Genomic DNA, 27857 nt, shown 5'->3' on the forward strand with positions numbered 1-27857 from the left:
ATATATATATATATATATATATATATATATATATATATAGAGAGATAGATAGATAGATAGATAGATAGATTCATTAAATTATTCTCATAGATTATTGTGTACTCCGAAGGTCTTCTAATTGTCCTATTAGTAAGAAACCTTTTGATTGTGACTGTTTCAGGCAGTAGTTAAGGATATGACTTCAACTGTGAAAGCTTATTCTGGAGCTGTAAATAGAATGTCACGTGCCCGCTCTGTGGATAGAAGGTTTGTCTATTTCCCGTCTGATTCTGATTCTGATAAGGAGATCGACAAGAAGAAGGTAAAGTACCCGTCAGTTAGCTTTTTTCTTTTTTTTAAAAAAAATCTTTATAAATGAGTCATTCGTTATAATTTACTTAGAAAGTAATGTTTCTGATGAAGTTCTAATGTATGTATATATATTAGCTACTGCGATTGTGTTGCGATGTGGTCAAGTTAGGTACATCAGGTTAGGTTAGGTTTTCGACCTTTTACATTAATCCACTAGATCTTCAAGTGTCTGTTCTGTGCTAATAATCACTTTTGGTTCGAACCTGAATAACAGAACAGAGTATCTGTATTTACTGTACTTAAGACCAATAACGAAGCGCATTTAAGGAGTTGACGCTGGTTTTATCCTCTTATTTTTACAAAATTTATTTATTATATTGTATACAATATATTGTTTTATTGCTTCTTAAGATTTTCAACTCTTCTGAATAAATAAATAAATAAATAAATAAATAAATAAATAAATAAATAAATAACTGGTAGAAACGACTACCACTGGTGGGAAGAATTTTTGGGTGTTGATCTAGATCTCTGTAGTAGTTTCCATGCGATGGGGTGTTTTTTTTTTTTTTCCTTTCTTGAAAGCGATCTGCATTGTTTAGATGGCGAAGCGAAACTCGTCATTTTACAGCATGGCCATACCAAAAACCTGAAGGTTTAGGTCAGAGGATTGTAACAGTTTTACATTTAAGGAATTGCGTAGAATTACTAGAAGTAACACATTGAGTGATCTAGAATTACTAGAGACAGCACATTGAATGGTCTAGAATTACAAGAGTTAACACATTGACAGATCTATAATTACTAGCAATAACACATTGAGTATATAATTACTAGGGGTAACAGTTTGAGTGATCTAGCATTACTAGAGGTAAAACATTGAGTAATATAGAATTACTAGAGACAATACATTGAGTGGTCTAGAATTACTAGAGATCACACATTGCGTGATTTGTGCAAAAGAATGTAAGTGAAACAAAATGTTCTCTATACTATTTCTTTATATAAACCATCAACTTGAAATTTCCTAGATTCTTTGAGACAGATCGTAGAGTGGCTGAATAATTTTTGTAATTCTTACTGAATGGTTAACTCTAGATAATTTCTTTAAGCAAAATTTTGGATAATTTTAAAGTAAAAATTGTCTAGGTTTATGTCCAGAAGTTTGCCCAATTTTTACCGTATGGGATGTTTTGTGTTTCTCAGAATACACAGATGAATATTTTACGCCAATTTAAATAAAGTTGATATACTATCTATCAAGGGCTCCGATTTCTCTGTAAATTTGTAAGGGCCATTCAGATGGAGAAGGTATATATATATATATATATGAGGATTTAAAGACAAATTGCATTCAAATTATGCCAAATATTGTATATTCATAAAAACAATAGGGAGGCCCACATGAGCTTTGGGGGGCTCGGTCCCCCAAGTCCCCCAAGATTGGCGCCCTTGATATCTATATATAAAAATGAAAGTGACAGTCTTTTGTGACTTAATAACTCTTGAACCAACCGACCGATCTCGATCAAATTTTCAACATAGATGAGGTTCGGGCCTAGGATGGTTTTTATATCACTCTCACAATGCAACTTAGAGGGGTGGGAGGAGATATTTAAAAACGATGGAAAATGACAAATATTAGTGTTTAAACCATAGTTTTCGAGGTCGCTGAGATGAACAGTGATACTTTCGATGTCATTTAAATCTAAAGTCAGCCCTTTATTTTCAAAATGAAACGTATTCTCCCCGTGCGAAGAACTGGTATTCTCCTAGAATCTTATATGTGAAGAATTCTTATAAAAACAAGTTCCTATCATTCAGTGGCGTATTTAAGGGGGGGGGCTTCCGGGCTTAAGCCCCCCCCGAAATCTTACTTACTATAATAAAGTATATGAAATATCTTGCAGAATTTTCACATTTTCAGGCAAAGCCCTCCCCGAAAGTTAGCAAAGCCCCCCCGCGAAAGAAAATCGTAAATACGCCACTGCTATCATTATACATAAATCATAAATCGTAAAAAAATCTAAATTATCTATTGAGTTTGGTTTCATTTTACTTACTAGCATGCTTTTTTTCAGAATTCAAACAACTGGGTGGTAAGCAAATTTGAAACTAATATTAGTAAATGTCCCTTATGTTCTATTAGTAATCATTTATTGATTATTCACATTTTTTTTGATTTTGTGTGTATGTACAGGGTGTATCAGAAAGAACTCTACAACTTTCAAAACTTATATTGATTGATTCATTTATCTTACAGTCATGGTTTTGGTGTCATTTTGTAGCAAAATATATCAAGTTTTAACTCACATAGTACACTAGTTCAGAAATAAGCCACCGCAAGCGCTAGCGGCAGTTACAGCAAAGATGGCTGCCTTTACTGGTCCCGAGCGTGTGCTACCTAGCTGTGTGTTTTGGTTTGAGGAATCTAAGTCTGCGACAACTGTACAACGTAATTTTCGTACAAAGTATGATAAAGATCCTCTCAGTAGGCCTAATATTTATGAGTGGAGTGGCATAAGTGTTTTATTGAAACTGGATGTTCGGTAAGACAACAAATCTTCAGGTCGTCCCCGTACGTCTGAAAACGTTGTGGTGCAAGTGAGACTTAAGATGAGATGTGTGCCACTTCACCAGTGGAAGCCATATTGAACCTCTTCGTATAAGGTAAAAATCTTAATGTATTTTGCTACAAAGTGACACCAAAACCATGTCTATAACAGTGGTGCTCCCCCCCTTATGTCCATGACGCACCCCCCAATTGTCTACCCGTAAGTGTTCTTCCATGAAAAAATCTTCTTTTCGATTAATTTTTACACTCCCTGAAACATATTTATACAGATTTTTACCCCCCCAAATATTTCAATGACGCACTTTGCGTTATAGCCCCCCTTGTGGGCACCCCTGTCTATAAGCTAAATAAATAAATCAATATGAGTGTATTTTGCCACAAAATGACACCAAAACCATGTCTATAAGCTAAATAAATAAATCAATATGAGTGTATTTTGCCACAAAATGACACCAAAACCATGTCTATAAGCTAAATAAATAAATCAATATGAGTGTATTTTGCCACAAAATGACACCAAAACCATGTCTATAAGCTAAATAAATAAATAAATATGAGTTCTGAAATTTGTAAAGTTCTTTTTAATACACCCTGTATATGGCATAGCTTTGTTATAAAAATAAAATATTATTAATTTACCTTAGGCCTAGCATGTTTCTGGAGTACATTTTGCCACTGCAAATAACATTTTCAGAGCACTCGCGTTATGTCTTTTTTTTTTTTTTTAAATTATTATTTAAAAGGGAGGCGGAAGCCTTCTGTGACCTCTACAAATGGATAATTGTTCTCGTGTACTACCAGTTTTAGGATTTAAGTATGTAAACACTAAATAAATTAGTTCTTTAGAAATGTATTTGAATTATTTTGCATCTGTTAACGAGAAATAAGTAAAGTCATTTATTTAGAAATAATATAGTTTTTTTTTTTTTAATTTTATTTCTTCGAAGAGAAAATTTTAAATCCATATATTCGTTAGTCCTGACCAACAACAATGCAAATATGTAGAATTCGTCAGAGAACTAGTTTCTTTTAAAACACTTTGCTGTTCCGTCAAAATTGGAATTTGTTTCCTAATTGTAGAAACTAGATTATTATCAAATATAGCTCAGTGCTTAAAGTGACATCAGATGAGGTGGACAGTATGGAACAAATATGACCGCTTAGAGCTGTAATTTTGACAGAACCCTAAAGAGAATCTCTACTCCTGACATTTTTCCACCATTTTTGACGTGAAAAATTATAGAAAGAAAGGAAGAAAGAAAGAGAGAGAGAGAGAGAGAGAGAGAGAGAGTAAGATAAAAAGTGAGGACTATTATAATAAATGTTTTACTTTTCACTATCATCAGCCTAACAGAAATAAATATTTATAAAATGATTTTGTTTATCTAAGATTTTGCTTGAGCATATCGGCAATCTAAATATGGCAACAAAAAAAAGTAACGCAAACTAGGTACGTTACTTAAAAATTCGTAACGCGTTACCGTTACAGTTACTTTGGAAAAATGTAACGCGTTACTAGGAAACGTTACTTAAAAAGTAACGCGTTACTGCCGTTACGTTACTTCCCAAGACTGACTAATCGGTACTATCCGGAGGTCTTCTGTCGCCTTTTTGATATTATTCTGCACAAAGTGAAACTGTGGAAGGCAAAATCTTAGCAGCTGCTTCGTGGTAGTGCACCTCTATATCCTTCACAATTGATTTAGGGTTTCTTGGCTAAACACAAGTTTGTCTGAGTCTTCAAACTCCTCATACTTCCGACTTGACCTTTTGATTTTTGGCTATGTTAATCAAATCATATACTTTCCATGTTTATTCTCGTGCTATATTCCCGCAGGCAAAGTGGGCTTTATCTACTGTTTCTGCACTAGAATATCTCCTTTCTCGATCTTTTCCCACTTTCATGTCATCGACGTTTCTGATGTCTCTTCTCTGTAAATCCCTGTCTCGGAATTCTCACCCTGTTAGACCTTTGTCTCTTAAGTTATTCTTAACCATATCCATACATTTTATTCTTGGGCTCCTCCTACCTTTACATCTACTTCCATTACTGCCACTTCTTCTGTCCATATAGGCTAGTCGTTTGTTGTTCTCGTTAGATGGTCTTGCAGTCTAATAGACTGCAATCTCTTTTTCTGGATTTCCTGAGATATCTCTATAACAGAGTGCTATCAGTGGGGCTGTGGTTTCGGATGTCCACTAGTCGGTTTTACGGAAGTTCTAGTCTTAATAGTATAATCAACTGATAATTGCAAAAATGCTTATAAGGCAACTCTCTTCCTTAAACAGGGGCCGCGGTGGCTCAGTGGTAGAGCGTTCACCCCTGGTGCTTGGGATCCCGGGTTCGATCCCAGCCCCCGCCAAGTGAACTTTGTGGTGGACAAACACCGTGTGCGTGGGTTTTCTCGGGGTACTCCCGTTTCCTCCCACTTTCTTCATTCCACCATTTCATTCATTACTCATCATCACCGTCTCCTTTAGCCTAACCGGCATAACCGTGGGACGTAAAACTCAAAGATTTCATTTCATTTCATTTTCTCCTCCTTAAACAGTCTATATAAATTTCCTCATACATTCTGTATGCATGATTGATTCCATACGCAGTGCTATACAGCTATGACTTTTACTTGCTATACTGCTATTACTTTTACTATTAAAATAACTACTTCCAAACTAAGGTACTCTTTATTTACGGACACGGGTACATGCACACAAACTTCAGAAGTACTTTACTAATTTTTATCCCTATGCTACTAAATAATATTCTTCACAGTACTTCTAACAAGCCCACTTGCATACTCCAACTTCATTCTTGCTCCCACGAACTCTTTGACTCATGCCAAAGCCGGCTATCCTCATGCTCATCACAGACTATTGACAGTAGTGTCACACTCTTCACAGACTATTTGCTATACCACATTCTCCACAGATTACTCACTATTTAACTCTTCCACATTCTTCACAGATTATTCACTATTACACTCTTTCACATTCTTCACAGATTATTCACTATTACACTCTTCCCCCGTTTTTTTTTTTTTTTTTTTTTTTTTTTTTTTTTTTTTTTTTTTTTTTTTACAACGACAATCTATTAGGATGTCTCCTGATCCTTCCTGATCTTCTTGGTAGCTGCCAATCTTGCTGCTCTGCTGATGTTCTGCCATCTCCTGGATATCTTGTTGGTAGCTGCCTATCTGGGTCTCGTACTGGTGTTCTGCCATCTTCTGGGTGCTGTCTTGGTAGGTGTTGATCTTGCTCTCTGACTGATGTTCTGTCACTTTCTGAATTTATGTTTGGAGTTCTAGGCAGTTGTACGTGTTGTATATCTTCCACTGCTGCGTCTGTGAGCGGGTTTTTCCGGCAAAGAAACCATATATCCTCCTGACATTTTCTTGGCATGTTATCTTCTTGGTCTCCCTTTGCTTGTGGAAAAATTATTTGATGTCGATGACACTTCCGTATTTTCCCTTGTATTCTTACCAAAAACACGACTGGGCTCATCTGCCTGACCAGTTCGGCTTTGATAAACTTAGGAAAACGATCGCGATAGTTCTTCAGCCAGACCACTTCATTCTTTTCTTGTTGCTCCACTTCTTTCCTGTCTTTCTTGCCGCGTTCAAACACTCCCATCTGTACAACATTAAACATTGTGCGTGGTTGGAAATTTAACATCAATTCCGCTGGTGGTTTCCCTGTTGCCTTACTCGGTGTAAATCGAAGCATGTATAATATTTCTTTCAGCTTATGCTCTCCTAATCTACGGTTCCATGTATATTTATTGTCTAAAAACTGTTCTCTTAAAAGCTGCTTTACTGTCTGTACGGCTTTTTCAGCGATTCCATTGCTTTCTGGGTTGTATGGTGGGGTTAGCACTGCCTTGATGTCTCTTTCCTTTAGGTATGTCGTGAATTCAAATGATGTGAAAGGAGGTCCGTTATCTGATACTAAAGTCTTTGGATACCCGAAAATTTGAAAAAACTCGTCTAACTTTTGCTTAGTTTCAGATGCTGTCGTTGGATTTACATTCCTCTCTTGGATCCATTTTGAATAACTGTCCACTAACAGCAAAAATTTAGATCCCACACAATCAAAGTGATCTACATGCACTCTTCCCATCGGTTGTGCTTCTGCTTTCCAACTACTATATTGATTTTTCGAGTTATTCCTATGCATGCTATTACACGTTTCACAAAATTCGCTCATTTTTTTGATATCACGGTCTAAACCTGGCCACCAAACTGCTTCCTTAGCTACAGCCAGCATTCTCCAAGCACCTAGGTGATTCCTGTGTAGGTGTTCCAGATATTTCTTCCTTAACTTATGTGGGAGTACAGTTTTGCCTTCCATAATCACACATTTGTTCACAACTGAAAGTCTTTGCTTGTTGTTAAAGAATGTTCTTAACTCTGTAGTATTATGTTCTTCCTTCAACTTCCTGGGCCAGCCTTTTATTATCCATTCTCTCACCTGACATAATAGTCGATCTTCTTCCGATGCCTCCATGACTTCTTGGAGCGTTAATGGTGCCAACATTATTTGGCTTATGAACTCTTTTTCGTCTATTTTTACATCCACTGGTGTCTCATTAATCGGTAGTCTGGATAGGAAATCTGCTACTTCCACTTGCTTACTATAAAGGATTTTGAAGTCGTACGAAGACAAGAACAGCATCCATCGTTGGAGTCTTGGTGAAGCTGCGTCTGGAATAGCCTTTTCTCCGAATATGATCTTGACTGGCATAGAATCTGTAATAATTGTAAAACGTCTACCGAACAAATATTTATGAAATTTCTTTACTTCGTGTATTATCGCTAATGCTTCTCTTTCGAACTGGGCATAGTTACGTTCTGCATTGCTCAATGTTGCTGACGTACACGCTACCGTCTTCAACTTGTTATTCACTTTGTTACACAGCATAGCGCCGATTCCATCCTGTGATGCATCCATAACGAGTACTACCTCTTCCTTCTCATCAAATGGGTGTAGTATTTCCTGCCTTCTTCAGCAGTTCTTTAGCTTGTGTAAATTCTTGTGCATGTCGTTCATCCCAACACCATATGGCTCCTTTTCTTAGTAACGCATACAACGACGGAATTTTTGACGCTAAGCCAGGTAGTTGTCTATGGTAAAATGAAAGCATGCCTAGGAAGGCCTTCAGTTGCGTTATTTTTTTTTATTTTTTTTCTAAAATTTCCGGTGACAATTCCTCCTGAATTTGACCTACTAGATAAGCAGAGTCTTCCTCTGATATTTCTTCAAATTCTTCGGCTAACCCTATTTCTTGACGCTCGTTTAACGTTATGTCTTTAACAGTAGGATTCGTAATCCATACACAAGGCTGAGATGGTGACAACACACAAAAAGGAATAAAAATTTCTAATTTATTCTGCAAAGAAATATTTGGCACTAAAAGATTCTTATTCCCTCCTATGTCATAACGTTTAGTGAGAGAAACTCGAGTATGCGTTTTCGCTGGAAGCACTATTCGTTCAGAAAGTGTGTAAATAGCTTTAGAAAGAGACGCTAATTTCTCTTTTAAAGTTTCAGAAATTACACCCTCATTGTTATTACGTGGAAGCTGGTCTACAGGTGGCTTCCCAAATCTATTAACTGAAAAAATATTGTTCTGAAAATCCAGGAAAACATTATGGGATGTTAAGAAATCCTGACCAAGCAAAGGCTTAAATGGAAACCGAGGAATTATTCTGAACGGATGCGTAAAGCTCTTTTTTCCTATGAAGAAACGCAAAAAAACAATATGAGATACTTCAATTGTGTTGCCCGTCACTCCCTTTAATTTTGTAGTAATTGCAATTTTCTTTGCTCCTTTAGGAACTAAATTTTCAGGGAGACAAAAAACTTGTGATTCTGAGTCGATTAACAATGGAGTGTACACGCTCCCTGCTCTAATATTAATGTATGGGAGTTCTGATTCCGTGAATATAGGGACTTGTAACACAGAATGACGAATAGTTGTGTCCCGACCAACTATTCCGTTTCTTCGTTTAAAAATGCGCGACAATCTCGGGCTATATGATTTAATCCTTGGCAGCGCCAACAGACAATAGGAGAACGTGGTGGTTTAGAAGTTCCCGCAGCGGGGCTTGAACCCTGGTCACTTGAGTTATTGTCAATCGCGTTACCCCTGTCACCATTACTCCCTTGATTTTGAGCATAATTGTTGTAGTAGCGAGCTTGGTTTCCCCCTCTACCTCGACCTCTTCTTCCTCTGTTATTACCACGAAAAGATGAACTTGCATTTCCTGTGTTTGTCGATTGACCTTGATTTGCAGTGAGAGACGTAATATTTAAAGAAAGTTTCTCTAACTGTTGCTGTATTTGCTGCAGTGCATTGGAATCAGGGACCTGAGAGTTTACATGCGCGTCAGCATTTTTCTGAGCAGAAATTTTCTCAACAGCTCTGGACTGTGTGGCAGGCTGAGAGCAAGAATGCGTATTCATCGGGTCAACATTCGTATTACTAGAAACTAATGAAGACTGCAATATTGACGAATTACGCTTAATGTATTTCTCGATGGTTTTCCGTTCTAATAAGATCTTTGTTTTTTCCTCAGTTATTAAATCTGATATCAGTTTTTCAACTGAATCATATTCCTTACGAATAACAGCCCTAAAATACTCAGGTTGCAAACCTTCTATGATTAATTGTGTTTGTTTCGCTGGGGGGGCTTGAGGGTCTACCCTCAAAATGAGGTTGAGTTTAGAATAAACATAATCAGATATGCTCTCAGTTTCTCCTTGTTCGCGAGCACGCATTTCACTTTCTGTCAACTGTGGCATGGTGTTGCTCCCAAAAGCTTCTATTAATTTCGCTTTGAACTCATCGTAAGTCCAATTGGCAAATTCGGGTTTTTTGGAAGTATTGTCCATCCAAAATTCAGCCGGACCCTTCATCAATGTACATAGGATTAGCTTTTTTCTTATGCCTGTCCAATTATTGATGGAGGCAATAGCGTCGTATTTCTGCAAATACCGAGTGATGTCTTCTCCTAATTTAGCATAAAATGGTTCGGGCCTTACTATCGTATGAATCGAGGTCAATGAACCTTCTACATTCTCACTATTATTCTGGGCCATGTTTAAACTGTCCGGTGTGAAAGAATAAGAAATACTTGAAACTGGGGTAGATAAATGCAAATTGTCTTTAAGATTGGTATAAAAATTTCTAGTAACTGGAATGGCAATCGGTGATGAACAAATTATAGGTTCAAAGTACTGCGTAGTGGAAATATCGTTTAGATCATCAAAAGGCTGTAGATACTGTTCAGCTAATAATCGAAACATGCAGAAAATGCTAAGTAAACATGCACATAAAATCAGTGTAAACACAACATACTTAAAGTTAAAATAAACCCAATCTTTGCGTCACTTCAAAAAATAAATAATAAGAAAGACATGGTTTGATGTAACAGAATTGTAACAAAAAATGATATGACAAAAATCGATGAATTGACGTTAATTTAAAAGTCTTATGGTTCGGAATTAATAATAACAATGTTTCACAGAGGCTGCATTTCTATATTAGAAGAAAAAAAAATCCTAAATGCTAGGCAAAGGCCTCAAAAATCTTCACAAAGTGAAGGTCCACATCTCCACCATCTTGCTGTACTGTACTGTGGGGTTACAACCACAGTTATTTGCTCAATTATCAGTTCTTTACTGAAAGAATGTGGGGATAGCACTTCGCATGGCAAGAGAGAAAGTACGTGGGGATCTGAGCAGTACAGCGCTGCAGTAATTAATTGGGGATGAGTGAAATGAAAAGCATGTTTTCTAATAGAAGAAATCACAGAGACGCAAAGGTTAGGAAAGGAAAAGGTTTACTGTACCTCAGCCATTTCGATGTGATGAGCCTCTTCAAATATTGAGTGAAGCCTTATCCTCCAATCCGTTGAGTGGTTCCGTCTGGTATCGATCTTGGACCTCACGTTCGAGAGTGAAGAACCTCTCGACCTCAGGGCAACAGCTCCCAGATGTTCTGGCCTTTGTGGAATGACACCTCTGTCATGCAAGGGTTGGTGAGGGCCCAGGTGTGCCGACCGTCTCCCAATTGCTGTTACGACGACTCTTCTGAATAGGGGTCCCAAGTATGTTTCTGGCGGCTTCTGTCACACTTCTCTCCTCGAGGGTTCCGTGTCCCCTGGTTTTGTTCTACTTCCTAGCTTTCGCTTCTTCCTGGTGCTCCGCACGTGGATGACTAGCTCATCACAATTATCTTGGTTAATAGGGAAGTTTAATTGCTGAAACGGCGTGGCTGAGCTTGTTTTGATGAAGTTACAGACAGAAACTAGGAAGAGAATGGTAAGCATGAATTTGTATTGGGATGAGGTGACAACATAGGGAAGTCTCTTCTTTATTATTTAATAATTACAATTTCTTGTTTGAAGAACAATGACAACATGCAGGGAGAATTCAAAATAGGCGCTAAGCCTGATATCCTCTACATTACATTCGTCGGTTCGGGACACTTCATGATCGCTTCCACCTTATCTTCCATTAGTTTAATTCCTTCTGGACTAATATGATGTCCCAAATACCCTATTTCCTGTTTGAAGAAAACACACTTGTCTCCCCGCAATCTGATATTCAGATCCTTGAACTTTTGTAGGAGTATCCGTGTCTTTTCGTAACAATCATACGTATCTTTTCCCCATATTATCACATCATCCAAGAAACATGCAGCCCACGGTAAATCTTGTAACACTGACTCCATAAACTTTTGAAAAATTTGTGCTGCACAGCTCAACCCAAATGCTAGTCTTTTGTGTTGGTACAAGCCCCAAGGTGTGTTCAGCGTCATGTATTTTAATGAATTTTCATGGATCAACAATTGTTGGTACGCCTGCTTTAAATTACACAATACGAAACAATGGGCACCCTTCAACTTGTTCATTAAGTCTTCAATGCGTGGTAGTGGGTACGATACTTTTTCCAGAACTTTGTTTACCGTCAATCGAAAGTCCCAGCATAACCTGATGCTTCCATCTTTTTTTTTTTCGCTAATACCAATGGCGTCGCCCAATCGGAATAATCCATTTGCGTCAAAATACCTTGTTGCACCAACTTGTCTAACTCTTCTTTCACTTGTGGTTTCAAACTTACCGGTATTTCGTATGCCTTCTTGAAAATTGGTACCGCTTCTTCTTTCACTGGTAATACCACTTTGTACCCTTTAACTGGTGTGTTTAAGTCTCCCTCAAACACTTCTTTGAACTCATCTTTGATTTTACTTGCTAAGTTATCAGCTACAGTTGCGTCATCTGTTCCTATCGAAGCAATATTACTACTAAACTGTTCTTTCCAACAAGGCCAAAGTATATTGATCCATGAACGTCCCACAATTGGTTGGTTTAGTTTAGCATCCAGTACATATAATGGTAACTGCCACTTACTACTTTTCCACTGCACTTCCACCATTATTTTACCTTTAGTATCTAACGGTCTACCATCGGCATTGCATAATTTAATGGTATCCGATACTACTTGTTTGTTGGGGAAATGTTCGTTGCACGCATCTCTACTGATTACTGACACTGCGTCACCGGTATCTAGTTCAAAAAACACTGTCTTACCATCACATTTTAGCGGTATGTTACATAAGTCCTTGCGTTTACCGTCTGGTATGTCCACTGCCAATAATTCAACGATCTTATCTAAATTTTCTTCCTGCATTACTGACGTCTCTGGGGTAGTCACTTTAATTTCTTTCACTTTTTCTGTTACTTCCTCTGTGTCAATAGTCCCTTGTACTTCGTGTCTTTTAAAACACATTTTCTGAAAATGGCCTTGTACACCACAAAAATTACACCTAACATATTTTGCAGGACAGGAGTATTTGTTATGTTGTTTCCCGCACTTACCACACACAAATTTACCCTTGTACCGTTCTGCTTTATTACTATTTCCACTGTTACTGCTGTACCTTACCTGTGTTTGATTTTGCTTATTTGGCTTACCTTGACAATGACTCAACACATTCACCTGACCAACCTCTTCGAATTCTTTCTTTCTCATGATTGCCATGTCGTTACCAATAGTTTCCGCTTGCACTGCCATTTGAACAGCTACTGTGAAGGTCATATTGTCTTCTGCTAACAACCTCTTACGCACATTATCGTCGTTGATACCATATATAAACTGATCCCGTAATGCTTCTTCTAAAAATATGCCGAATTTACACAATGCTGCTTGCTGTCTCAACGTGGCTACAAATTCAGTAACGGACTGACCTTGTGACTGTTGAATAAATCTGAATTTGTACCGTTCTGAAATTGTCTTGAGTTTTGGTCGGAAGTGTAACACTAACTTGTCTTTGATTTTTGCATAGGTCAGATCTTGTATCTTTTCCGGTTCACAAATGTCTCTCAATAGTTTGTATGTTTTTGCACCGATAGACGCGATCAATGTAGGCACTTTCTTTGCGGCCGGTAACTCCATGGCTACCGGCCAGAATTGATCAAACCTGTCCAAATAATCACTTATTTCCTGGTCTTCCACCTCAAATGCTTCAAAAAGTTTGGAACCTGCCATATTGTAAATCCTTTTACCTCGTCGCCACTGCTATACAGCTATGACTTTTACTTGCTATACTGCTATTACTTTTTCTATTAAAATAACTACTTCCAAACTAAGGTACTCTTTATTTACGGACACGGGTACATGCACACAAACTTCAAAAGTACTTTACTAATTTTTATCCCTATGCTACTAAATAATATTCTTCACAGTACTTCTAACAAGCCCACTTGCATACTCCAACTTCATTCTTGCTCCCACGAACTCTTTGACTCATGCCAAAGCCGGCTATCCTCATGCTCATCACAGACTATTGACAGTAGTGTCACACTCTTCACAGACTATTTGCTATACCACATTCTCCACAGATTACTCACTATTTAACTCTTCCACATTCTTCACAGATTATTCACTATTACACTCTTTCACATTCTTCACAGACTATTCACTATTACACTCTTTCACATTCTTCACAGATTATTCACTATTACACGCAGATGAAATTATTGGAGATTATCATTGCAAAGTTAGACGAAATCGACCAACTATCGACCAGATATTTACCATTCGTCAAATACTTGAAAAGAAATGAGGATACATCATGCCATAGGTCAATAATTTATTGATTTAGGAACGCCCTCGACTCGGTTGGGAGAGAAATATTGTACAATATTCCTACCGAATTTGGTAACAAAAAAGCTAGCTAGATTGATAAAGATGTGTTTGATTGAAACTCAGAGAAAAACCAAAGTAGAAAAATATATATACCCACGAGCTTTGACGGCGAGAATGATATGAAGCAAGGAGATGCTTTGTCATCATTATTATTCAGTTTTGTCTGTAATGCGCTATAAGAAAATTAAAGATAGCAACGAGGGTCGAGAACTGAATGCCAGTCAGCAGATTATGGGGTATACCAATGACGGTAGTTTCGAAGGTGATAATAAGAGAACGCTAGAAAGAAATGGAAAGGTTTTATTAAACACCTGCGGTGGCATAGGTTTAGAAGTAAATACAGACAAAACTAAATCATGGAAATTCAACATGCGCGTATGAATATGTTAAAATATCAACTAATACATTCGACAGAATAGATGGTTTCAGATATCTAGGTTCAGCATTAAGATACCAAAACCATATCCGCGAAGAAATTAAAAGTCGGTTGAAAGCAGGGAAGTCATGTTATTATTTAGTCCAAACCCTTCTGCCTTCGCGCCTTCTGTCGCGAAATTTGAAGCTCAAAGTTTATAAAACTATGATTATGCCGGATTGGTTGCTGTATTGTTGCTAAACATTATCACTTACTTTCTTTAAAAAAAAAAGAAAAGAAAAAGAAAACTGAAAATATTTGTAAATAAGATCCTGACGTGAATATTTGGACCCAAACGAGACGGGACTGTGAAATGATAAAACTTCATAACGAGAAACTGCATGGTTTATACCGTTTACGTAACATTGTTAGCCCTTGTGTACTATCATGTTTTTTTTTTTTTTTTTTTTTTTTTTTTTTTTTTTTTTTTTTTTTTTAAAGTCTCCAAAGACATTTAGTGCAGTGTATCTGTTAAATGAACGTATCTAAAAGTCTATTTTTGTATTTTCTTCCCTGTGTATGTTTAATATAGAACACAAATATCGTTTCCTGTTTTTTTGCTTTTATGTAAAAATAAATAAATAAATAAATAGATAAAAACAAAATAAAATAAAAATATTTATTACTAGTGTCATAAAATGACTCCAAGATAATATCCATGTAAGTAATCAATTATTTCTCTCTTTTTTCTTTCTGCTTACCAAACGAAAAAAAATATTAATTTTATAATGCGCAATAGATACCAGAAACTATTAATATATTGTTTCCGAAAATTACTTTATTATTGTCATAAATAGGTAAGTTAAGTATGTAGAACAAAGAAAGTTTTCTCACATTAAGTTGCACTTTGAACTTGTCCCTTTCTTCCTAAGGTTACTACTTGAAGCGATAGATAACTTGAATTCTGCTTACATTTTTGAACAGCTTTTGAATAACTAAGTCTCTAGGTTCAAAGGACTAAAGCCTGTTACTTCAAACAAAAATCCTAAGAAGATGATATGACTTGACTATTCTGAGTTGTATTTGCGCCTGTTACCTGGTGACAAAGTCATCAAGTATTTTATTTTTTTAATTTTAGATGACGATGATGTCGGTGATCAAAGATGACAGTCTGAGTTGTAGTGCAATGCAATAAAGTATTGTATTAAAATGTATCTGTATAAAATGTGTGTACGAAACACCAATAATTACTTATTTTTAATTCGGGTCTCTAAGGGACCCCACGGTATCTCCTATGCTATATTTTTCACGAGAATACGCAAGGGTTAAGGGTTTAATTCTAGAACTTTTAGGTTTGCAGATCATGTAGCCAGAATAGAAGAAAGTAAGAACACAGGTCTCGGGTTCGATTCCCGGTGGGAGCACTCGGTCGAAAAAGTGTAAAACGCTTTTTCAGGCCAGCCACCCTGAATGAGGATTTCCAGGGTTTTCCTCATTCCCACCAGGAAAATGCCGGGGTGATACCAAACTTATAGGTCCCAGGGCGTTTCCTTTCTTCCCGAATCCTTTCTTCCTTCCCTTTCCCCGGATTGTGTGCTCGCCAAGGGACGTCATCCCTCAAATCGTCACGGGCTAAATGGCTTTAGATGCCGAGAGCCCATCCTAAAATCCTAAATCCTGGGAACCTTAATCGGAAAAAGAACAAAGCAGGACCTAGTAAATAAGAAGATAAAATGGATCTCGCATATACAAAGATATAAAGTAGTAACTGTTTCCAGTTAGCTAGAGATAGAAGTGAATGAAGATGTTTCCTGAATGGAGGAGCGAATCTTCGGTTTTTGTAGGCCATAAAGTTAGCTATTTTCAGACAGAGTCAACCATGTAGCCTGGATTTCGTAAGGGAGGGGGGGGGGGGCGTGACATAAAATACTGTGGTTATCACACCAGGATCAGGTGCTGGATCAGTCTAAACTATTTTACTGGCAACATATATTGGTTTGTTAGGACAATAAAATGAGGATATGTTACTAACTATTTTAATAAAAGAAACTATGAAGAAATCTCGAATACAAGAATATAAAAAAAATTATTAAAAAGATTTTACAATATTTACATTCCTTCCTCTGTTCATTCAAATATAACAATTTTCCTTTCATTATGATCTCAACTATTATAAAAAGTACATATCCACTATTATAAAAATTACATGTCTAATAATGTCTTGTATAATATTTTACAATGTCTGTGTTCCTTTCTCTGTTGAATCAAATGTTAACAAAACTTTTTTTCCGCATAAATTTTTGTTTTTATTATTCCGTCAACTACTGTCTGTTCCAAATGACAGGTTAAAAGAGCGATAGATTACTGTTTCGCACATAACATGTTTGATATTGCAGAGAAGCGATGACGAAAAAATTATGATAAAATTTGTCTACACTATTACAGAACGGTACTATGTTTTTGAAACCTTGAAATTTCCCTGATTAGTAGCATAAATTCTGAGAATTCTGCTAGAAATTACAAATTCCCTGACTTTTCCAGGATATCCCGCTCATTCGCCACCATGCATAGCAAGTAATTCGGCTATGCGTTCCTCTTAAGGCTGAGCGGAGAGGAAACAAGGAGAAGGGCACATGCCAACAACGCTGTGCTCAAGTTTGCGTATCATTAATTACTGCTTATTTAACTTGTCATTTGGAACATACAGTAAAACACACGTCAATAGTAAAACAAGCTCCTTATAAGAAAGAGTAACCAAACTCTTGATATAGCTTTTTATTTTTACAAGCTTCTTCTTTTTCTCGTTTATTTTTGTTTCATCCTTTTTTTTTTTTTCATTTCTGGTTCCAGATCCTCAGGACCCCTTGGCCTGGTCAGAGTATATCTTAAAATTATGGTAAACGTAACAGCTCTAGTATTTACAAATGATTTTGCTTCGATTGTAGTTTATGTTTCACAACATTTTACCATTTGTGAGAAACACAAAATTTATGTTGTGAAACGGGCGCCAGGTGAACGCCGACTAAAAGTTGCATACTCCTTGGATGTACTGTGTAATTAAGAATCCAGAAAATGTATGTTTCTTAAAACAAAACAGTTAATTATGTATCCTTATACTTGCTTTAATTTTCAATATACGTTATTCAAATATATATATATATATATTAGGTTATTTACAAATTAAGTTGTTTACTACTGTTTTTATGGCATTTCAGATAATTTCTGCACAAGAAGATGCATCGCTGTGGGTAGGAAATATTGCGCCCGAAATAACAGAGAAGAAATTAACAGAGATATTTTCCTGGTAAAACATATTTTTTAATATAATTATATATATTCTATAGATGGGATTCGGGTGTTTCTGAAAGACATACGAAACAATTTGTAATAGTAAAAACGTTTAGTTCTTTGACATCTCTTTTAACCACTCTTACATTTTGGGTTAAAAAAAATTAAAAGTAGTCCTGAATTTTTCCAAATGTAAATATGTATCTTTCACGAGAAAAGAAAATCAAATTAAGTTTACATATACAGTAAGTGGCACTTCCTTGTCTACCCCAAATACTATCAAAGATCTAGGAATTATATTTGATAGCAAATTAACCTTTACTCAACACATTGACGCGATAACGAGTACTGCATATAGAAACCTAGGTTTAATTTATAGGATAGGACAGGATTTCTGCAAACAATCAACATTTATAAGATTATATTTTTCATATCTGAGGTCAAAATTAGAATACTGTTGTACTGTTTGGACACCAAATGTCACTAAATACACTGATGCAATAGAAAATATACAATTTAAATTTTTAAAAATGCTTACATACAAGAAAACCGGGTTCTATCCAAAGTATGTCTCCTATGAAGACTTAGTAAGGAATTTTAATGTTCAAACATTAGAAAAAAGGAGATGTGTTTTTGATTTGTTGTTCTTACATAAATTATTAAATGGTAAAATTGATTGTCTAGAATTAGTTTCAGAAGTACTATTACGTGTCCCAACAGCTAAGACGAGGACAGCAAACGCTGGGACATTCTATTGTAGAAAAGCAAGAACAAAAATATTACATAAGTCTCCTCCGTGGAGAATGTGTGCTTCATATAATGAAATGATTAGATTTCATGTAATAGATGTGTTTAGTATGTCAGAGAACAAGTTCAAAATAATTATCATGCAATAACTTATGTATAATTAGATAACGTATATTTGTGTATGTATAATAGTGTATGTTAAATAATTCTGTATACGACACTATAACTGGGCATTAAGCCTGTTGTGTTGTCCTTATGAAATAAATAAATAAATAAATAAATAAATAAATAAATATATGTATTATCCTCTTCGTTCTGTCACTCAAATGTATTGAGGAAGTTTATTGTATAATATGGTACCCATAAATGTTGGGTTCTTTTTCATATAACTTTGTGCTATGCTGTTTGCTGGGGATTTTATCCTTACGCCTGGTATCGTACTTATGGGTTGATGGTGTGTTAAGTAATTGAATGTTGGTTTTAACAAAGAGCAGCATGCGAAATATGTATAGTGAGGGTGAAGGCAATATTTTAAGTACCTTAAATATTGGCCAGCACGAATCATTCATTTTGACTCCTGTTATAATTGTATTTATTTGCATCCTTTTGATTATACAGAGTATTTTATAGGACTTGTCATGAAGTCGGTATACTAAGTATTACATATATATAGATGTTACTTATACATTAAGGTAATTACAAATTGGTTGAATACAAATTTTCTAGTAAATTCTAAATAAATATTGAGTACTGTACTTCCGCTATATGCTACCTTGACCTTAAAACCCTTTTTTGAATCACGAACAATATGTTAATTTTTTGGGAACGTCCCCAGAATATTATGCTATATGTTAGTAAAGACTGAAGGAGTCCGAGATATAAGTTACGAAGTGTATCTAGATTTAAAACATGTTTGATAGATTTTATTGCATAAAGCATTTTATTGATCTATCGGGCCAATGAAGATATGTGTGTTTCCCAAGAAAGATTGTGATTTAGCCAAAGTTCCAGAAATTTGGTTGAGTTTGAATACATTATTATCTAATTATTTAACATTATATCGAGATCTACACAATGTTTCTTTTGAGTGTGATTGAAATTTAGGGGTGTAGATTTGTCCTTGTTTAGTTTTAGTTTATTTCAAGCAAACCAATTTTCTAAACTACTGATTATCTCGTCAATTTTATGCCGGATAATAATATCATAACGTGTATCTGTTATAGTTTAGACTCGTGTCATCACCGTACATAGTTGTATTTGGTAATGTTACGTCATTTGGCAAATCATTTACGAATAAACAAATAATATAGGTCCTGATCTACAGATAGCTAAAGTCATTTCGCCGTTATCCGTTAATACGTTAACGGATTGACTCCATTAACGAATTTTATCGGGATAATCTCTCTAGCTATCCACTGAAAAAAGCAGAATTTTTTTTTAAAGTGGCTTACATGTATGGGAAATGGGCTATATATAGCCATCGTTAAAATCGCCGTTATCCGTTAATACATTAACGGATTGACTCCATTAACGAACTCTGTCGGGATAATCTCTCTAGCTATCTACTGAAAAAGAAGAATTTTAAAAAAATCGCTTACATGTATGGGAAATGGGCTATATATAGCCATCGTTAAAATCGCCGTTATCCATTAATACGGTAACGGATTGACTACATTAACGAACTCTGTCGGGATAATCTCTCTAGCTATCCACTGAAAAAGCAGAATTTAAAAAAATCACATGTATGGGAAATGGGCTATATATAGCCATCGTTAAAATCGCCGTTATCCGTTAATACGTTAACGGATTGACTCCGTTAAGGAACTCTGTCGGGATAATGTCTCTTGCTATCTACTGAAAAACCAGAATTAAAAAAATCGCTTACATATTTGGGAAATGGGCTATATATAGATATCGTTAAAATCGCCGTTATCCGTTAATACTTTACTGTAACGGATTGACTTCATTAGCAAACTCAGTCGAGATGATTCCTTTAGCTATCTGGTGCAAAGTACAGAATTGAAACGTCTGCATCTGTTCAAGTTATCTTGCGAAGTAACGGACGGACGTACTAACAATACAGTAAGTCTTATTGCGTGATCCCAATAATACACTTTCCTTTGTTTACATGTGCATTTAAGGTATTCTTAAGAATGGCGAGAAATCAGAAATGTAGTTCTTTGTAAACACTGATATTTGTTTAAGTTATTATTAATAATAGCAAGAAGTCATCAGTACGAGGGCTGATCAATAAGAATGATCGTTAATGAATAAAACATAATTACCTGTATTAATCCTTCAAATGTTCAAGGCCTTTTTCAAAATAGTCCCGATTACCTAAAGTGCACTTGTACCAAAGTTTTTGGCAGTCATCAATGACATGCTGGAAGCCATTTTTGGACAGATGCTTCAAAATCACCTGCGCAGCTTTTGCCACTTCTCCTGAAGATGTGAAACGCCGTTCCCGGAGGTGTTTCTTCAAGTTTGGAAAAAGAAAGATATCACAATGGACTAAATCAGCACTATATGGAGGATGGAGATACACATGGAATGTTAATCTTTGCAAGATAGTCAACCGACTTTCTATACTGTTCTCTGCGTCTCACTTCCATGCTGCTTTATGCGAAACTGAAAGTACGCATGCTTGAACGGTTAACAAGGTCACATACCTGACATCTTGGCCTTCAAACTTGCTCGATCTATTCGTCACTTCTCCCACTACAGAGACATGTTTTGTTTTTTGTGCCTTGCTATTGTATTCACCTCATGAACACTGATGATCAGTCTTTATTGATCTGCCTACGCATAATACATGCCTCTTTGGTTTACCAGTCTATCATCAATGGCATGGAATGACTTGCATTTCCTGATATTTCTGTATTCTCATAAGCTATTGATATATTATTATATTCTGTAAATATTATATCTTTTAAAGATAAGTTTATTGTTTTTATATTTTAGCTACGGCAAAGTATTAAGTGTGAAAGTAGGCGACACACCTGGACGACTTTGCAATTACGCTTTTGTCAATTTTGATAATGCCAATTCTGCAGACGAAGCATTTAAAAAGGTCAATGGGAAGGAATTGGCTGGATTAAAACTCAAAGTATCAAAAGTTTTCAAGTAAGTTCAATTTTTTATTTATTTATTTATTATGTTCAGTTTTCTTTAACTTTAACCAGAATGCTCAATAGTTACTTTGAACGCTCGTAAAACAAAAACATGTGAAAATATGCTTGAAATATCGAGTACAGAGTGTATTAGGGTATACTTGAAGTGGTGTGATTTAAAGAATTCTGCTACTACTAATGTGCCGTTAATAAATACCTAGATGAAGAAATTTTGTTGAAATGAATATAGGTTTTCCAAAACCCCGGTCACTACTTCATAATTTACACCTTACGTATTAATTATAGGTAACTTGAATGAATCAATATAAATGACGCAACAAAAGGATACTTAGATAATTAAATTGCTATAATAATTTTTGATTATACAAGGTGTTACTAAAATTTGTCATAATATTTTGGAAAGGTATTTCTCACAGAAAAATAAGAAAAAAATGTTCATATGGACCTCTGGTCGAAAGTGCATAGTTTTGTAGTTATAGGGTGTCGAAAACGTGAAAAACAACTTTAAAGGTGCATAGTTCCACTACTATAGGACCGGTCGTAGTCGGGTCAAGACATCACTGAGGAACTAATAAGTTAGTATGTAAACTATCCAAATATCCATTTTTCAGAACCTCCGATACTTGCACAATCATTTTTAGAGAGGCTGTTTGGGAGTACTTGTTCACTCTCCACCTACCTTCCTAAAAATTGGTGTGCAAGTACTGGAGCATTCTTAAAATTGGATTTTTGGATAGTTCACATAATAGTTCCTCAGTGATATCTTGACCGGACTACGATAGATCCTATAGTATTGGAGCTATGAACTTTTAAAGTTCACTTGTTTTACGTTTTCCTCACCCCATAACTCCGAAACTATCCACTTTTTGAGCACAGGTCCTCATGAACTTTTCTCTTATTTTGATGTGAAGAATTTGTTCCAAAATATTTCGACCCATTTTTGTAAGACCCTCTATGTAAAACTCATGTAAAATATAAATTGGTAGAAAGTACTTGATTTAGATACACCAAGACAACCGTGAGACCTTAATAGGAGACATTTCCAGTTACATGTTAAGAATCCTAAATATTTCCTATTGAAAAATCACGGGTAAACACTTATCCATATTCTAGGATAAGAGAAGGATTGTCACTTACATTAATGTTTGTGAGAACACACCAGAAGATCCAATATTTGACGAGCAGGAGAGATCCATGTCAGATCTCCAAATGACAGAAAAATGAAAATGAAATGAAATCTTTGAGTTTTACGTCCCACGGTTATACCGGTTAGGCTAAAGGAGACGGTGATGATGAGTAATGAATGAAATGGTGGAATGAAGAAAGTGGGAGGAAACGGGAGAACCCCGAGAAAACCCACGCACACGGTGTTTGTCCACCACAAAGTTCACTTGGCGGGGGCTGGGATCGAACCTGGGACCCCAAGCACCAGAGGTGAACGCTCTACCACTGAGCCACCGCGGCCCCTCTCCAAATGACAGAGACTAAGGAAGATGTATAGTACAGGTTACAACTAAGATGACTCTCCTGCTTTTCCACCGAACTGATTGAGTCTCTCGAAGCTAATCTACGGCAGTCTTTTATGTGTATAGTGTAACTGTGGTTAAATTCTTCTAATCTATTTCTCCTATGATTCACTCACCTACAGAAGTCACGTAGCATAGAATAATAATTAGAATTATACTGTTGTAGTCCGTGTCACGTGACTTAGCGTGTGGTATCAGCAAATAAGCTCGCATTGCGCTGTTACTAAACCTTCAGGGAGGAATCTAATCAGTCAAAATTGTCCACAAATACAATCAAAATCTATTACGAATGATTGGATTCCTCCCTAAAGGTTTAGTAACAGCACACTGCGAGCTTATTGGCTGATGCCACATGCCAATTCACGTGATGCGAACTACAGTTAGAAACTTAAAGGTCTCTTCTAACTCAAAGAACATCAAGAATTAAATTTGTGGTTCTTCAACCTGTATGAAAAAATTAATAATAATAAAAAAAAAATATAACTTCTTTTGATTGTGATTTACATAACAGTATAATTTGTACTCAAGTACTCATCTAGCTTGAAAAATGTTGTGGGAATTCTACATATGAGCGGCTCAGGTGAAGGTAAGGGTAATCACCTCTTCCGGTGAAATTGATTGATTGATTGATTGGGAGGGTAATGGGGACGTGACCATCGTGGCTATTTTTCCCCGTCACGATTACACGGCTGCTCGAACACGGACTGCGGCAATAAAAAGCAAGGATCCGGTGAAATTGAGTTATTAAGTGGATTGAGTTGGGATCGAACCACAGAACAGTATGTAGATAGTTAAGTTTATGAAATGTACCTGCAGATGGCAGGGGAAATTGTTTGGTAGGTGTCATTGCATTGAACTGACACGGAAAAGTTGAATCTTCTTTTACAGTCTTCGCGAAAGTTAAAAAAAAATTTCCCTAAACCGCTCGTATTTGTCGAGTGTTCTGAAAGTGGACTCACGAACCGCAACATAACTTATCTACAGGTCGAAATGAAAATGTTACGAGGCGTTACCGGAAATATGTACCGTTTTGAAAAAAATAAAACACTAAAACAGGTTTGTTCAAGCCAGATTTATTTTTACATGAAAGAGCGCACCTTAAACTAGTTTTCAACATAGTTTCCATCTTTGTTCAAACATTTGTCATAGTGGCTGACCAACATTTGTCAACATAGCGGCTGACGAAACATCCCGCCAGTGTCCGGCAAGTACGCACCATTTCGTTTGAACGCTACCGCAGCGCTATTATTGACACTCTGCGCATGCACGCTAGTTTCATTGGCTAATTGCCTCTCTACTGACGTCGATATGGTTGAATTGTAGCGAGTATGCTATGTATTGTAATCGTTTACAATATTTAAAACAATTGCTGAGCTCGCCCACAGTGAGATTCGTTCTGTTATCCGGTTTTTGAATGCAAGGAATGTTAAGCAGGCCGAAAATCATCGTCAATTTGTAGAGACTTACGGTGAGGGAATGCAATGAGTGAGGGAATGGTGCGGAAGTGGGTGAGGCAGTTCAGTGATAGGCGGACAAATGTTCACGATGCAGAAAGCGCTGTGAAGTTGTGGTTGTCTTCACTGGCGGAAGTTTCTTTCAGGAAGGTTTGGGCAAGTTGGTCACCCAGGTATGACAAGTGTTTAAACATTGGTGGAAATTATGTCGAAAAATAGTTTAAGGTGAGCTCTTTCATGTAAAAATAAATTTTACTTGAACAAACCTGTTCTAGTGTGATTTTTTTTCGAAAACGATGCTTACTTTCCGTACATGCCTCGTATATAATAATATATCCTACGAGGCTCAGTTCAATCTTTGTGGCCAACGAAAAATTTCACAATATTTGTTAACCCTGTAGATAAAGCTTCGAACCATTACCATTGCTCTACGTATCCATGAAGCAGTTACTTGGATTTTTGGCAAATGACAGTTAGGTTCGTAAGACATTAATTCGAACCATATCTATTAGCACCGGTACAAGTTATGTATACAAATATAAATAATCACAGTTCACTTACTAATACAGGAGTAAAATGATACATAACATAAAATGCTAAAAGTATTACTTTTCTTGAAATGTGACGAAGTTGTACAGGAAAAGCACCAAAACTGACGTAGGTAGGATAATCCGACATAACCCCTCTAGAACTTTAGGTGCAGAACTATACACAAATAATGTAAAACCACGCTCAGGAGTTCTATCATTCTACTTACAAATTTCTATAATTCCTGAATTTCCAAGCTTTCGAGTCTCCCCTGAAGTCTTGGTCACAGAGAATAAAAATAGGAAGGAAAAGAATAGAAATATCAAGGAATAAAAATGGAACGGACTTACCAAGGGAAGAGCTGTGTTCTACGGAAACACGTTGTCAAGTACGTCAGTAATCTCCAGATGAAGTTGATACAAACCAAAATATGGCGGAGTCAAGTTGTACACCTTTCTTGTTCCTTGCTGCAAGATTATCAACTCATGTTATTATTTTTATTATCATGCCAATGTTGTGAAATTTTTTAAATCACCGCCTCCCATTCGTCAACCTTCCCTTGTATAAATTTAATTTCTTTTTTTCCTTTTAAATGAATACGTAAATTTTCGAAACGAGCCTCTCTACTTCATTTCTAGCTCCAAATAAAAATTTTGAATCTCTTACCGTGTGTGTATGTGTGTGTGTGTGTGTGTTTTAAAAAAGAACTGTTTCGGAAACCACCGGATTTTCCGCTTTTGAATCTTTAATGTGCTTCTTTACACATACTTTTAAGATTTATTTGCCTTTTGCCAATGCAACTCTCTTGACAACTGCATTTTATTTCATAAATAACCAATTTTTCATTGGGATCCGTGTAATAACTCTTAAATTGGGTAATGTTCTTTTCAGAAGTTTTCGGGGCTTTTAAAAGGCTGTACAAAAACCATATTGTGTATAAATCCAATTTAATTTGAATCAGTTACTAACTTAATGTGCAATAAAAACCTTAGTACTTCAGAAGTAAATGAAATTTTTAATCTTCTTGAATGTTGCCTAAAATATCATATTTCCTCATTTGAAGGTAATATATATAAAGTTGAAGGTTGGCTATGGAAAACCTCTTATCACAATTGTTAGCTAATCTAGTTCTTCATATGGTCGAATGAGTTTTGAGAACAGCAATTTGGTACAGTTCGATGTCATAGATATGTTGAAGATGTACTTTTTTTTGTTCAAGAATCATTCACAAGTGGATTACTTTATTAAAAGAATTGAACAATATTCACAGCAATTTAAGATTCACTGCCGAGAAAAAGAAGGAAGGCAGTCTTACGTATTTAGATCTTAATATAAGAAGGTATAACAAGAAATTCATTACTAGTATCCACCGAAAGTTCACAGTCGGTACACAGTACGTAGGCCTACATTATGAATGCACACATTCAGCAAATACTAAAGCAAACATTTGGAAGAATTCCATTTTGTATGCCATACATCTTACTTTCCTAAAAATAGATTTATAGACAGAGATTAACTACCTGATGAAACTGGGTCGTTTGAATGGGTACCCAGCTTCATTATTAAATAATTGGTATAATCAAATTAAAAGGAACTTAAGTTCCGATAAACCCAAAACCGATGAAAGATAAAAAGTGGATTGGATTATCGATTTTTCCCAAATTGACAACTGTACTAAATAGGATTTATATACGTTCATTCGCAAGGCAGTAGATGAATAAGTTCACCGCATATTCTATGAAGAATGGGCACGCATCGACTGTACCAGTGTGGAGAAAGACTCGTATCAGCGATCATTACCCATAGATGGTAGGGTAATGTAATCAAGTTGCAAACATGTGTCATTTACTTTAATTATTTTTCCTAAATCCCATGATAATAATTTTTTACTGGTATGTATTTGTGCTTTTTAAATGAACTACATAGACTAACATTCCTTATAATTTACATTCTGCAGCAACTTGGATAATTAGTCACGGAAACAGGAAAGATTATAGGATACATAAAAAAATATATCAAGTACCTTATTTTTAGTGCTTTATCATTTGTAATAAGTGTCTTAAGTATGTCGGTTCTTGAATCCAGTTTAATAAACATATAAAGAAAAAATATCTCTCTATGCTAATACGTACTATATGTTATGAGTTATCATATATTAGGCAGAATAAAGATTCTAATTTATAAAAATGTAGATATTTATTTTTATTCAGGACCTACACTTACAATTTGGAGCCAAAATAAAATGGCATGTCGGTTTTGGTACTTCTTCTCTACCAATGTTAATAGATATAACGCTAGCGCTCTTGCCTTTGGTGCGAGCGGTTCCAGCTTCAATTCCCTGTGAGGACACTTGGTCAGAAGGGCCATCTTTTCAAGGCAGCCATCGTGAGTGAGGATTTTCCACATTTACACTAGACGAATGCCGGAATGGTACGGACCTTTGCCTTTTGCCAATGCAACTCTCTTGACAACTGCATTTTATTTCATAAATAACCAATTTTTCATTGGGATCCGTGTAATAACTCTTAAATTGGGTAATGTTCTTTTCAGAAGTTTTCGGGGCTTTTAAAAGGCTGTACAAAAACCATATTGTGTATAAATCCAATTTAATTTGAATCAGTTACTAACTTAATGTGCAATAAAAACCTTAGTACTTCAGAAGTAAATGAAATTTTTAATCTTCTTGAATGTTGCCTAAAATATCATATTTCCTCATTTGAAGGTAATATATATAAAGTTGAAGGTTGGCTA

At 35.9% G+C, this 27857-nt stretch overlaps 2 protein-coding genes across 4 annotated transcripts in view; one reads left to right on the forward strand and one right to left on the reverse strand.

Moving 5' to 3' along the window:
- The window catches only part of LOC145683580 (uncharacterized), a 115105-nt gene extending 101688 nt beyond the window's left edge, over positions 1–13417 (reverse strand). The window contains exon 1 of the mRNA XM_081754927.1: positions 10717–13417. Coding sequence (XP_081611053.1) covers positions 11837–13417 — 1581 coding nt within the window. The 3' untranslated portion in view covers positions 10717–11836. The remainder of the gene's footprint in view (positions 1–10716) is intronic.
- LOC145683777 (uncharacterized) overlaps positions 1–27857 on the forward strand; it is a 139167-nt gene that overhangs the window by 99246 nt on the left and 12064 nt on the right. For all 3 annotated transcript variants that reach the window (XM_081755349.1, XM_081755350.1, XM_081755351.1), the window contains 3 exons: positions 161–301; positions 17648–17736; positions 21429–21590. In XM_081755349.1, the coding sequence (XP_081611475.1) occupies positions 161–301; positions 17648–17736; positions 21429–21590 (392 nt within the window). The remainder of the gene's footprint in view (positions 1–160; positions 302–17647; positions 17737–21428; positions 21591–27857) is intronic.

The sequence above is a fragment of the Thermobia domestica genome, chromosome 4 (genome assembly GCF_964235325.1).
Source record: "Thermobia domestica chromosome 4, izTheDome1.hap1.1, whole genome shotgun sequence".
Classification (NCBI taxonomy): Eukaryota; Metazoa; Arthropoda; class Insecta; order Zygentoma; family Lepismatidae; genus Thermobia; species Thermobia domestica.